The 15,049-nt window shown below is 41.2% G+C and overlaps 1 protein-coding gene across 5 annotated transcripts in view; it reads left to right on the plus strand.

The window, feature by feature from the left end:
* thsd7ba (thrombospondin, type I, domain containing 7Ba) overlaps positions 1 to 15,049 on the plus strand; it is a 90,453-nt gene that overhangs the window by 12,189 nt on the left and 63,215 nt on the right. For all 5 annotated transcript variants that reach the window (XM_029136144.3, XM_029136149.3, XM_055504959.1 and 2 more), the window contains exons 2-4: positions 9,653 to 10,514; positions 11,952 to 12,200; positions 13,199 to 13,368. In XM_029136144.3, the coding sequence (XP_028991977.2) occupies positions 9,653 to 10,514; positions 11,952 to 12,200; positions 13,199 to 13,368 (1,281 nt within the window). The remainder of the gene's footprint in view (positions 1 to 9,652; positions 10,515 to 11,951; positions 12,201 to 13,198; positions 13,369 to 15,049) is intronic.

The following is a 15,049-nucleotide window of genomic DNA, read 5'->3' on the forward strand; positions in this document are numbered from 1 at the left end:
CTGAGGGACAGGAAGGAAGGTACATGGCCAACTATCACAACTCCAAAACTATTAGTTTTCTGTCCTTTCCAATAAGTCTCCCAGGGGAAGGGAATTTGAGGTGTCTGCACATCTCTAATGGACTCGCTGATAACAACTTTCCTAGCTGCACAGTGGCTGATGGCTTTGTTTGGATCCTTGATTCAGACAGGCCAGAGACTGCTGGGATGTGTGTTTTGGCCGAGGTGACCATGTGGGTATTAATGTACAGCAGCAAAGAGCGGCCTCACCGAGTGTATTAGGCAATTTTTCAGTTTGACATTTGAAAGCATACTGTATTATTTATACCTCGTACTCGTGTGTGAGTTGCGATACAGAGGCTGGAGTAGGTTTGTCTGGAAGTGAACGCTGAGCCTTTGTTGACATTAGCAATCAGGGATAGAAAAGTCCATTTTAACACTGTGGTTTTCTATTTGGTTGAGCCGTGAAACTGCCCAGTCTTTATTTATTTCAACCTCTAAGACCATAAAATAAGGAAGCCTCTGATTAATAACTGAGGGACTAAGAGAACAGGGATGCCAGATGGAGAATAGGCAAAGTGTTTACCCTCTGGAGCTTACCTGACTTGTGCGATCACATCTTCTGTCAGAAACACTCAGTTGAAGGGTGGCTCTCACAGTTCTCATCTTCCATTAAACAGTGGGACCACCTTGTGTCTATATCTGTATGAATCCCTCTATGACAGTCCTGGGAGAGAAAGTATCTGTGGACAGTCTTCTTAAATTGTTGGAGTTTTGAGAAAGAGAACAACATGATACAATACAATAAGATAAATATATCTTAATATTAAAATAAGTTTTTATGTGTTGGATGAAATATTAAATTTAACCATAACATTTTTAAACCTAACCCCAGTTCTTTGGTTTTTTAAACATACAGATGATTTATTATTTTCATGGCGCTAACATAACATATTAGTTGATTAGTAGTTAAGGTACCATTTGGTCGCCCCACTGTGGCATCACTATAGTGTCCAGGCCCTACTAAATAGAACATTTGTTTGTTTTGTTTAGTTTTTTGGTAACTGAGTAAGTAGACACAATATTTCATAAGCACTTGACTGCACTGCTACCGTTGTCACTTTATCTCTATCCTGCCACAGCCCCCGTTCAACCTGCATTATCCAAACACCAGGGTCTGTCCTCAGGTTACTGCCGGTAGATATGGTCATTAGTTCTGCTCCTGTGCTTACGGTGGAGAAATTCCAGGTCAGCGGAAGACACTGAGACAGAGCAGTGAATGACATCCTATCCAATTACTTGTCACCTCTGCACGGGCGGGTGCGGGGACTTGAGAAGACCACATGAGACAAGCAATTACACGGAAAAAGATTCTGATCACCGTAGAGGAACAGCACACCTCCGGCCGGCCCCCGCTGTCCCCCGGATGTCTTAAAATGATTCAGCCCTAAAGTACTGTGGCATTTATGAGTCTAAGCGCATTGATTCTCAGAGAAATCCCAGAAGGGGATTTCCAGCCTAAAATCTATGTAGGATCTACGTTTTATAAACAAGATCTTTGAGGCTATAAAATATACTGCACTGTTCTGAGAGTTCCTGAAGGCGAGTTAATAGAAAACATTCCAGAGAACACGAACATATTTTAGTCCACAAACACTATTAGGAGAAGAACACATTGGATTTATTGAATCAAAGTGTAGAAGAACCAGCACCACATACACTCAACAGCATAACCTTTGTCAGCCTGTAGCATTCAATCTGAGGAAGCAACAGGTGCGTGTCCCTGTAAGTTGTTAAGTCACAAACCTCCAGTAAACCTCAGCTTTGTGAATCGATTTCTTTGCAGCTGAATTCAGTCAATAGGTTGCCTGTAGTGACTTAGGTTTGGAAATCAAGAAAATATGCGAAAGGAAGGGCAAACTGAGTCAGTAACATGTTTTATCCATAAAAGCCATTTACAGTACATCTATTAATCACCATAATAACCTGTTAGGGCTGAAAACCTAATGTATGTATATCTATATATTACAGCTACTATATTATGTATTACAGATATACATTTGTTTTGCTTTTGTGCAGCATGTTTATGTTCGTACACTTGCTGGACAATTCTTCTCCTGAGACCTAATCTTTACTTTCAGTATATGAGTTGACTTGCATTCCTACTACAAAACCATTTATAAATGTCACCTCCCTCACACTGTTTACACCCATGCAACCTCATAAAAGCGAAGCCCCACCTCTTCCCTGGACACCATTATCCAGAATGGTCCCGTTCACGGCCCGAACATGCTGAACCCCATCTGATCCTGCTCTAATTTATTTTGGTGTGGTTCGACCAACAAAATGCGCTGCCAATATTCATCAGGCTCTTTTTTTTTCTTTGGCAGCTCTGCTTCTATTTCTCATAATCTGCTCATTCTGTCCCACTGACTGTCTGTCCAGACTGACAGGCGTTATGCCCATTTTATCTCCCCTCATGGAAACGTGCACAATAAAGTGAAAACTACCACTTTGCTCTTAATGGTCAATCCGTCAATAGAGTTTTTACTGTAGCACCATTAAAACTGGTTTTAATGGTATACAGATATATGACCTGGCCAAAATAACAGAAAATTGTCCAAATAGCACTTGTGGTTTGCATCATTTCATAATCATACACAGTTTACATTGTACAATGAGGCTTATTTGTCTTGTAATGCATCACACCAGGAATCCTTCTCACCTCTTTGCTCTGTTGTCTCAGCGCTGTGCAATTTACCAGGCGTCCTGACAACACAGCGTAATAACTGCGAATGAAGCCCACTCGTACTGATTAAATAAGATTGATTGTTGCCTTTGAAGTCTCCACGCTGCTATTAAACGATCCTCTTTATGATTTGCAGCGGTGCTGATTCGAGATCAATTACAGCAGAAGAGCTGGTGCGTCCTCCGTCGTCCTGCTTCATAGCGAGTCTGAGTGTCCCCGAACCGTCACACCTGCTGCAATCAGACTCTGGATCAGTTACAGTACTTGTCTCCAGTGCCACTAATAGAATCTTCATCAATGGCAGGAAATTATACTTTAGTATTTTAAAATCACACCATTTGACTTGAGAGGGGTTGTGCATATTAGAGCGTATTTGGTTAGTCACTGCTTGTCCCAAATGGGCATTACCTCACTCAACGGGCACAACAACATGTGTTAGTCTTGTTTATACTGCTGGCCATTCACTCAGCGATTAGGCTTTGGAGTAGATCTGGCACCGGCGCTGCTGAATGCTAAATTACAACAAAAGCCCGTTGGGGCCGTGTGCATAGCGCTGCAGCCCCCAGGGCACGTCGTTCATTAGCGCCGGGCGTTAAAGCTGCAGTGTGTGCTTTGCCCCAGGATCATACAGTAGGAGAGGAAATATGTGTCTCAAACCAAAACAAAAATACTGTAAAGCATTGGTGTGTGGAGTATTTATGAACATAAATGTTTGTATTCAGGCAGGAAGGTCAAACTTCTCACGGAAGCTGCTCATTTGTTTTGTGCGATCACGAGAATTTTATTTTTAGCTGTGCGAGATAAATGCTTCTCTGCCACTTCACCTGCCTGGAATTGTCCCCTGGCAATGTTTCTAACTTCTTTTGCTCATATTTCACACGTTTTTCCTTCCAACCTGCTCCATATAAACGCTCACTTAAAATGAGCTGATGCAGGTCTTCCGGAGATGGATTGACTGCCTGATAATAATCTGATGAATTTCTGCATATATGAATGTTGTAATTGAAGATGCACCTCGCTGCTCATAAATTACAGCTGATGGAAGTGTGGCATGGGGGACGGCTCGCTGCATAATGAGGCTCACTGGCATAGGTATCATTTAATTAAAAAGTGTTGTGACAAAGGATGCATGTACTGTACCACAACAGTCAAACTTAACTCAGGAAGTGAAGTTGAAGATGGATGGTGAGGAAACTCAGCAGATGTTTCGCGAGGGGAAATTCACCCCAAAAAAGCCGCAGTGCAGCCTGTTTGCTCCCAGAATGTGTCACCGCGGTGCATTACCGAGCGACTCTCGCGTCGATAAACGCGCAATTAAAAGTGCGACCCTGTTGTTCTGTTCAAGTTGCAGTAATGAATGCTGCTGAGAAGCGAGCGAACTGGCGCGTTTTCATACATTTTGTGCGAAATAAAGTATTTCAGTCAGTGCAGTGCATTAAAAAAAAACAGATCGATGTGATCAATAGATGCTCCAAAAAGCTGTCCAGCACAATGAGGCAGGATGGCGCACGGAGGAAATATCATCCTGTCCTCACACACGAGCGCCTGGTCGCCCCCCAAATCCAGCTCTCGGCTCGTATCGACGACGCCTAATTCACGGAACCACTAAACAAAAGGTGTAAAAAGATCCAAGACCTGCTCGCGAGCGCTACAGATTGACACTCGCCAAGCGGTGGAACGAAGCTGAGAAATTTAACACGCAGAAATATGCGCGGCGGCCTGAGTGAAGGGAATGATGAGGCGGTGGCTTTAACAGACTGTCTGCATGGAGCGCCGCTCGCTGCCTTTTAGGAGCCTCTTCACTGCCTCGCCGTTTGCATCCTCTTTGTCTCCATCTATCAGGTCTCCGGGCAGATTGGGACCCGCTTTCGTTGTGTTACTTGTTATTGTCGTACTGCTTTGCCACCATTTGTCCAACTTAAGGATTCAGTCACACAGAGCCGAGAACGAGAATCCGCGTTCAGTCACGCAACACTAGTTAGGTTTAATTTGTTGTATTTGTCTCCTTTGTAGAGTAATCTGCTCGACCTTTTGCCATTCGGTGGTTTCTTTTCTTTCATTGCAGTATAAATGGAATAGTAAATATAGCAAAGGCCCCCTTGAGGACTGGGGCCCTCCAGAGATGTAAGCAAGGCGACTAAGTGCGACAGGAATGGAAGAGCTGGGGGCGACTGGTTCCTCCTCAGGGGTTGACAGATGCTGATGCTGACAGATCGAGAGAGTGATTATTCAGAGCTTGGGAGATGAACTAGTGCTTGTGTTAGTTGGCTCCCCTGGCAGCAGAATCACTCCCGATCACACTTCCATAAATCACACACACACATACGTGCACCCTGGCACAATTTCAAAACAGCACCACTGAGAAAAGGTGATGAAGAGCGGTTATCATGAAGGAGGGCCATCAGTGACCATGAGAGCCGTGCTCTAAGGAAACAGGACGCATACAGCGTTGGCTCTCAAGGTCTTTACAGATGCGTGTACCTTATTTTAGCAAAAGGCTTTCGTGTTTATTCCAGAATGTAACCTACATAAAATTTATGTCCTTTCAGCACTGATTGACCTGAGCAAGTCTCTTTAAGCACAGCACCAAGCAATGACATTGGAAGTATTGGTACAAATACATTTTCTGAAATTAGATTTGACAGATATGTGTGGTTTAATGTCTAATTAAAAGTATTTGCATATACAAGGCTTTAAGGGGTTTGGGATCTTTTATAATATTTTGATAAATAACAATCTCCTCCAGGAAATGTCAAGTGTCAAAAATGTGTTAAGTTTGGATATGCATCGGTGTATTTAGTGCTATATTGTTGGTTTCATGTTGAATGCATTTAAATTGGTCCCTCGCCACTTATGGGGTTATGAGTTTCCAACAGCTACAGTATGTGTGCTGCAATAACAGATTATTATTATAACAGATGCAAGTTCAATCATGAGACTTTACTTGACCGGTTATTCAGCAGAATCTACAGTCATTCCAGTTATGATTATCAAATTGAAATTCTACAATATGACCATCAAAACACTGTATAAGGTAATTAGCATGGACTCCACTTCCTCCTTATATTAAAAAACACTTTGTTACAACACTTGTTACAGACAGTGATTACAAATGCGTCCCTTTACACATACTTCACCCCCCCAACACACACCCCACGCACACCCTGGAAGACAGCTCCAGAGCTTAAACATTTGGTACTTAGGGAAGCCCTAACCGAACATTTATGCTCTTTAAGGGAAATAATATATTGTGGTATTTGTGCCAAATAATCTGAGTACTTCTCACGCACTTGTTTTGACATAGTGTAGTCATGTTCTCTGTATCTATTTACATATGCTATTGATTTCCACCCCAGTGGACAAAACATTTGCCTTCCTATACAGTATGTGGAAGTCAATTCCATGTTTTTTCAGATTTCTGTCATTTATATGACATTTTCAGTTCACTGCATTGTACCTGCGTTAAGCAGCAATGTAAATGCATAAGACAAAAGCATCACATCAGTGAATGATAATGATGTTACTTACATGCTTAGTCCCCATTACCACTGCAAAGCCACAATGAATAAACTCAATAATGTGCTTCAGTGAACTATGAAACAGTTCAGCAGGTTGAAATATGCCGTCTTAAGCGCACAGAGAATGCTCAGAGGCAGCCTTGTTGTCATCTCTGTGGCCCAGGGAATAAAGTGTTAACAACATATTTCTGTAGCATGAAAAGGCATTAAACAGTTTCAGACAGTTGTCATTCAAAAGCAATTTAGGAAGCAGTAGGATCTCATTATTACATCAATTTAATTCCAATTAGGAGCAATGAATCAAATTATCCTTTTCATAGCATGAGGCGTAGCAACTGGATGAGAAGTGAATGTGACAGACATACAGTAGATAACAACATCATATCAGCCTAATTGGTTTAAATTTTGTTTTATTTTGATTTAAATTAGAAAGGTCAAAAACAAAATTAGTAGGCCATACAATCATTTAAGGATTGTTTTTTCCCAAGATGTAAATCAATTAAGCGTTTTATCCTATTACAGCCCAAGCACTATTTTGTGCATATGTTAGTAAAAAGCATACCCAAATTAAAATGGAACAATGGAAACACCTTCTATTTTTTAATGCAAAATACAGAATATTAGCTATACTAGAGCAAATTTACATAGTCACAGTGCTGAATAAAACGATTAAATTTAACCTCGCCCGATATTTATATATTTAATTAAAGGTGGATAAAATGACACAACCAGCAAAAAAAAATGTTATTTTCAAAAATAAAACATGAATCCACTGTGTGTGCAACTTTATTAGCAGCATCCTGGTAACATCATAACTTTAGAATGGTTGGTCTCCAAGTGGCGAAGCAGTTACAGTAGAAGGCTTCATTGCCTCTTTATCGGTGCGTTTGAACGCTGTCGCAATACTGTAAGTTCCTGTTTCAAGTACTGTAGGCTCCTTTACGCTGCACAAAGAAACTTTCCAAAGACTTTTTTTGTTTGTTTGTTAGTATGGAGGTTTCAATTAAGCGGTAATGTATGAGGTGTTACTGGCTGCAACAGCCCGTGTAGGTTACGTGAAGGTACTGTAAGACACGTGACCGAGGCAAATGTCTTGACCTGCGTCAAGAGTGAGTCGTAGACAGATTTAGATTTGGATAATTTAGATTTAGATCATTTTCCGAAATAAACAACTGTTCTGAATGACACAATGAATAAAACAAAAACAATGTAAGTCTTTTAGTTTTTTTAAGTATTCTTCTGAGGCCTGGGGGTTGGGGTCCACTGATTTTGGTTACGTGAATCATCCGATAGTTGAATCTCAGACACAGGAGGAACAATGTGGCTTTTGACCTGGTCATGGAACACTGGACCAGCTCTACACCCTCACTGGGGTGCTCGAGGGTCTGTGGGAGTTTGTCCAACCACTCCAGATGTGTTTTGTGGAGTTGAAGAAGGCATTCGACCTCCTTGTTTGGCTTGTCTGGCCTGGGCTCTGGATGAGCAGGCCTGGTAGTATGGTTCGGTTAAGCTTTTCTGACGCCTCCTGCTTAAAACCCAAAAAGTCAGAAGGATCGTAAAGCTTAGAGGACTCGTTCCTCCCGAGTCATATAAAAGATTAGTTCATATTGAACGAATCGTTCACGAACGACAAATCACTACACCTTACAAGCGATCAATAAAAGACTCCGGTAAGCAAACCAAGCAGCTTTAATGGTCTGTCTATGTTGGAGGCTACGTTTTAGAGAAGGATTCAACCTATTGCTGTTGGTGAAGCCAAAGCGTTTTGCCGCTGCTGTGGCGTTCATGTCGGAAATTGTCAGATTAAAAACACGTCAAAAAAAAGAAAGAAAACATATGCCACACGTGAAGTCTCTAGCTCCAAAAATTAATAAAGAAATTGTTTAATTTAAATAACTAACTTTCTGTGTCAGTTCTTTAGGTTATGTTTACATTGAATAGTTTTGCTTTTGAATGCACTGTTTTTACTTCGTACAATGGTTTGGGTGAAAATACGATGATGTGAAAGTGAATATAACTACTATATATATATATATATATATATATATATATATATATATATATATATATATATATATATATATATATATATATATATATATATATATATATATATATATATATATATATATATATATTTCTTTATTTCACATCTGGAAACACTGAGTGGAGAAGTTCAGGTATCTTTTATTTCCGCCTTTTTGACTACAATAACACAAACACAGTATCGGCACAAAATGATGATTTGGGGGGACCTTCTTGTGGATAACGTGATTTTTGCTTTCTATTAATTTGTGGGACTCCTACGGAGCTAACAGCTAGCGGCTAACGTGGCTAGCGCTAGCTCCGTGTATTAGCAGACCTTAGTTGGAGCGCCACCATCGTAGATTGGGCTTCGGCTACGTTTTGGGTCGTATTATCTGTGTTATTGTTAGCTTAAATTAGCTAGTCACTAATCATGAAGCTTGAAGTTTCTAAGCAGGTATTTATGGTTTAGTATGTTGTGTATACTGTAGGCTGCAGAAGCGTTATGAGTCAAGCAACTGCATAAAATTAACACCAAAACCTACTATTTAGAAAAGAAGACACTGTGGTTCGCTTGGATTCATGCAAGCTGCGCATTTTAAGGTGCCATTTAAAGTTGGTGCAAGTTTTCCCAGCAGGAAAAAAAGGCATCAGCAATTCTGACAACAGCCTACTTCAACTTTCTACTATTTGTAAGAAATGCAAAATGACTTGCAGCTGCTGTGCATTTGTTATATGTGCTTTTATATCACTAAGTGGTCACTGTCCAATGATTCTGTGTCGTGCTGACGATAGCAGCTGCACCATCGCTCCTTTTAAATGTGAATAGGTAAAGATAAGCGTTGATGCTTTTTAACTGCGTATTTGCTGGACTTAACAGTTTCGCCATATGATTAATGGAGATAAAGGGAAATTGAGCCAGTGAACAGTGATGTTTTGTCCTTTAGCATCTTTATCATTTTCATTTTATTAACATCCCACTTGTCTTTTAAATGTTTGAATAACTTGATGCCAAATATTTGCTGGAATTAAATCAGAATGTTGCTCTTTTAATCACTGCCTTATGTAGATATTCAACACTGGAGAATCAACAACCTGTGAATCCAGTCCTTTGTGACCAAGAACAGACGCTTGTATTTTTTTTTATTGATGTCCGACAGTGGTTTTGATTACTTTGTGCTCCTTTGTTCCTTTCATCCTCAGTTCATGAATAAAGCAATCATGGAGGTTAAGTGAATGGCCTTGAATTGTGCTTGATTGCAAGCTGCCAGATAGCTGCAATTTAAATCATCCTTTTTTCTTTCTTCAGGTACAATTTTTTAATAAAAATGTCTTCCCCCTGTCTGTTTTCCTGGTTGCAGGTCAGTGGGGTCAGTGTGTGGGGAAGGAGTGCGGTTCTGGAGGGGTGCAGACGAGAACGGTGTGGTGCGTCCACGCGGAGGGCTGGACCACCCATCACACCCACTGCCAGCACATGGACAAGCCAGAAAGCCAGCGGCACTGCTTTAGGGTGTGCGACTGGCACCAGGACCTCTTTGAGTGGGACGTGTCTGATTGGGGAAGCTGCGTACTTGTCCCCTTCTTCTCCAATGAGCTCAAGCTGAGGACAGCTGAGTGTGTCACAGCGCAGCACGGCATCCAGAGGCGCAAAGTGCACTGCGTTCGCACTTCAAACCGTACCGCGGTCACCTCAAGGATATGCGAGTTCTTTTCCCAGAAGCCGCCTGTGGAGCAGGCTTGCCTCATCCCGTGCCCCCAGGACTGCGTGGTGTCAGACTTCACGTCCTGGTCGAGTTGCAGTAAAAGCTGCGGCAGCGGCCTACAGCATCGGACTCGACACGTCCTGGCAACGCCGATGTATGGCGGGGTGAACTGTCCCAACCTGACCGAGACCAGGACTTGTTCTAGCCCAGTAGAGTGCCCCGCCGGGGAGGGCGAGCACCAGTACAGCCTTAAAGTTGGGTCCTGGAGCGAGTGCAGATTACCCCATAACAAGGATGCGCTGCTAAACGGACGCACCACAGTGGACTTCAGCAGCACCTCCACCGAAAACAACACCGTCACATTCCACACGCTGGCTTCGCACCACCACCCGCATCACCACCATCACGACCACCACCACCATGCACATAACAAGCACCCAATGTCATGGGAGCTGGAGGTGGGATACCGGACACGACAGGTCCGGTGCACAAGAAGTGACGGCAAAAATGCTATGCTGAGGTGAGAGCTATGTACCGCATCTGACAGTAACAACAGGGAGAGGTGGACCTAAAAGAAATGCAATGAAGCAAAATGGAAATAAATACACAAAGGAAAATACAGCGTTTCTTAAAGCCTGAGATAACATTGTAATGGAAGTACGGTGGCGGTGTGAGAAGAGCTGGATTACAGTTGGCCTGGGGAACAGAGCTCTACAGATAAATGGATTTGTGTTGCATTAATCTATTTTCCACTGATGCGGCATGAAGCGAGTTGTAAAAATGCTCCGTGGCTCAACGTGGGTGTCAAATACTCATAATGGAGCATTGTTTTGTAACACGAGAGAGTCATGATCAATTGTTTCTTGTTGGTGGTGGTTATTTATTCAATTATAACTAGATTATGTGGTAAGGCACTATTGTGTTAAATGTCAAGTGCTGCTCACGTTCGGCCTCGACTGTGTGAGCTAACACTGGCGTTTGGATTTGATGGGAATGGATTTTTCTCGCATGCAGAGTAAGCGAATACATACAGTGAGAAACAGAATCCCCGTGAGTGGGAAAGTCATTGCATGTGTATGATATTGATGAAATGCCACAATCCCAGTCAACTGGTAGTTGATTGCTCAAATCAATTTTTGACATCCACTCATTAAATGACATGTGAAGTTGTTTATATATTGGACGTGAGCCTTGAACTAAAACAGTTTTCAGCTAGATAGCGATCCAGATCCATGTACATTATTGGCTTCCTGTAAATGGCTTGGTAGTTTTATTTTCATGCGGTTTAAGCTAAATGACTTTACTTGTGTGTTTGAGACCTGTGTGTTGTTGTCCTTGATGAGACAGCTTCCTGAGATTTATGACCTGAGAGTGCAGGGACCTCTTACTGTACAGGGTCTGATTAGCCCGGTTTTTACCAGGAAGCGGGACCGGAGCTTTTGAATGTGCATTTCCCACCTGAGTTATGCCTCATTCTGTTTTCTAATTACGACCTAATTACAAAGTAAAATTCTAAAAGTGAACATTGTATTCACATTTTAATAACCTAACTAATTACATTTTCCAAATGAAACAATGCTTTAATTACATGACAAATGGGTTGTCACTTATCGTGACTTTTTGTCTTACAGTATTTGTGTAAAAGCTTGACTTTATGCCATGAGACCTCAGTTATCACTGTAGGATGTAATGACTTACAATGACTATCAGGATGCAGGAGTGGCTGCTAAGCTAGAAAGATTATTTTTTATATTAATAGACAATTAAGATATCTATCAACACAGAATTTTTTACATCCACTGTCATCTTACCTTGATATTGTCGACCGATTTGGATCCCAGCTTCTCCTAGAAATCCTCTACTCCATCCTTACCCACTGTCTGTATACTGTACTGTACATAAAGGTAAATTTAAAAATGAAGATAAAAGGATGTTTTTTCTTCCTCTCAATTTGCAGCCTGTGCACCAAGGGCGACTCTCCCCTGACCTTCCAGGCATGTGTGATGCCCAAAGACTGCCAGGCGTCCCATTGGTCATCATGGAGCTCCTGCTCAAAGACCTGCCGTTCCACCGACCTGGCTCCAGGCTACCGCCTGCGGTCACGGATCATGACGCAGGTCCCAGTGGGTGGGGGCAAACAGTGTCCTGCCCTTGAGGAAAAGGAGGCCTGCAACATTATAGGGGATTTACTCCCAAACTGCCCCAGGTAGTTCTGGCAGGAGCAGAGTTCTGTTCATGTGCAGTCTCCTGATGTTTACGCTGAAAAATGTCAAACACTAAAACCAAATAATGATTTTTAATTTGGTTTCTCTGAGCTTTTTCACCTAAATAATTATGAGAGAGAGCCTGGAGGCTGCGAAACATCCATCATTTCTCTGCCGAATTACTTGCATAATAATTGGTGATACCTCATTCATTTTTGAACATTTAACCCTTTCTATCATAGCAAACCTGTGAATCATGTCCACAGCCTCGTGGTTGGACATCATGTTACCTCCTTTTTTCACAAAAGGTTTACTGATGTTATTGTCACTACTGTAATTACTTTGAGAAATTCTGCTGCTGAATTTTAGTGTAGTGAAATGTTAAAAGTAACACATGGGTCAGGATTTAGAATAATTCAAAGCATTGTTGTCCTGGACCAAACAGGGAAGTGTTTGACACAATCAGTTTGAGTCAGGAGTCATAGCGCAGCTAGACTTTCACTGGTATTACATCCAATAAACAAAATAGTCAATAGAGAATTACTGTCCCTGTTGCCCTGCTTTGTTTTATTTGCTAAATTTACATGGAGTGCCTGAGAACTGAGGATTTACATGATTAGGGGAAACTCATTACGGAAATTAAGCATTTGATAGATTACTACAGGCTGTTGTTCTGGTAAACTCCAATATTTTTGCTTTCTGCTCCACTGCATTCTTCATAGTTAAAACCAAACAGTGCTTTTTCTTTTTTAACCAAAGTTTTGAAATTAAAATAATGGCACATTCCCACTTCTGACGTGCTATATGAGAAGCACTAATTTGTCTTTGGCTTAGTGTGACTTTTCTGAAGCAACTGCCACTGGTGTGTGTTTGTTATCTGCTTTGCCTTTTTAATTAAATGAATTCATCACTTTGTTCCTAATAGATTACATTTTTAAAAAATGTGTGCGTACATCACACACATGTGTGTGAATTATATATGTACTCTGTGCTCTGAAAGGTACATGTGGCGGACCACTGACTGGGGCGAGTGCCGTGTCCTCCCTTTACTGAGCCAGCAGGACCAGCGGCTGGCCAACGTCAGTGTTCTGTGTGGAGGGGGGATCCAGACCAGAAAGACCTACTGTGTTCAAGTTCCTGATGACTCGACAACACGTCACAGGAAAGAAGGTATAGAAAAACTTTGACCACAGTTGGCCCAGAGCTGGCTATAAGCACAAAAAGCACATCATAAATAAAATGCAGGCAACCTACAGTAGGTGGTGTGTTTTGACATAAGGTGCCAAATAAGGTGAAAGAACAGGTTGGTGGGAAACGACCTGATTGTGTTACTGTAAGTTGTGTGGTTCAGGTTAATGTGTCCTAGATTCTAGTTAACATTGCTCAAGAATAGCTCTCTAGGGATTGTAGATTTACAGTACAGTCCATCATTCTGCTAAATAGCATTCACACACAGATGAGCTCAAAATGTCAAAAAGACAGTCTTCATCACAACAAAACATTATTAAGAACACATTTTTTTCACTTGTTTTCTTTCTCTTGAATGTTAGTGTGGAAAATGTCACCAGCTATTTGTAAAGCGTGGGTGGAAACAGTAGCATTTAGGATTACTGCATCTGTGTAATTGTGTCTGGCCTGTGTTATAAGGGAAATTGATATTTTCAAAAACCACAAATAGTTTTAATTCTGTTGACAAACTCTTTTAGATCAATGTGTATGTAGAATGGATCGATTCGTTTTCTGTGAACGCGGAGTTAAACTCGATGATCTACCCTTTGTCAGTTATTCTTATGTTGTTATGTGGGTATTATGCACATAAACAAGCTGTAATTGGATTAAGACGAGTTGAGCTATGTAACAAAGTTTGTTAAAGTTGATTATGAATGTTAGAAAATAAGAAAGATACTGTAGTTAGTCAACAGATGTCATGTGGTGATTTTCAGCCCAACGTCTGACAGTCAGTTCAAGCTCGGCTAAGATGTGGTAATTATGCTGCCAGACTGCTGCTATTTCTTCTGTGTCGATGGATCCTTGCAGCAGCATCAGTGACAGTTGAGAAACATGGGAGGCAAACAAGAGCAAACTTTAACCTAGGAGTTATGAATAGCACAGGAAAAGGGGCCTGTGGATTATTTATACTTTCATCCCTTAATATGCAAATTAATTACTGGTTTGTTGGTTAAATTGATTTCAGCCGTTCTGTCTCTAACCTAATGTTCCTTGAGGCCCTTGATCCTGATCAGTTGAGCTGGTAGTGGTCCTATTGAAGTAATGAAACAATGACAATGGTTTGTTTGCAGCCAGCGTTAATTTGCACATTATTAACGGAGAACACACACTTTTGTTCTAATCAACATTTTCCCTGCTGAGTTTGTAAGAATTGCTAAACCCCTTTCACATCTGCAGGTGCTAAAAAGTTTTGATGTGAAAAACTTTCTTTTGTTTTTATTGTTACTGCCTGAAAACTAAAATTAATCACGTCTTGTGTGAGGATGAAAGATTCTTGGAAAGAACTACTGTATAGCATACGTCGTATGCGTATTTGCTTAGGTGGAATCATAACTGTTAAGTATCATCCAGTGGGATAAATCACATTTAGAGTACTCAGAACTTTGGAAACTTCCCTTCATTAACAACCTGACTCACAGCAGGTTATCCAGCTTTAACCTGTAAGTTAATTACTTTTGATATTAATATAAATGGAGATGAGAAAGAATACATTATTTTTGCCAGAATTACCAAGGCAACCGAAATCACAGATGACTATAAATTCAAATGACTGAGCTTAAAATTTACATTAGGCAAAATGGAAGTTTGGCTTTTAAAAATCAATCCCTGGAGCAAAACAGTG

The sequence above is a fragment of the Betta splendens genome, chromosome 21 (genome assembly GCF_900634795.4).
Source record: "Betta splendens chromosome 21, fBetSpl5.4, whole genome shotgun sequence".
NCBI classification, from domain to species: domain Eukaryota; kingdom Metazoa; phylum Chordata; class Actinopteri; order Anabantiformes; family Osphronemidae; genus Betta; species Betta splendens.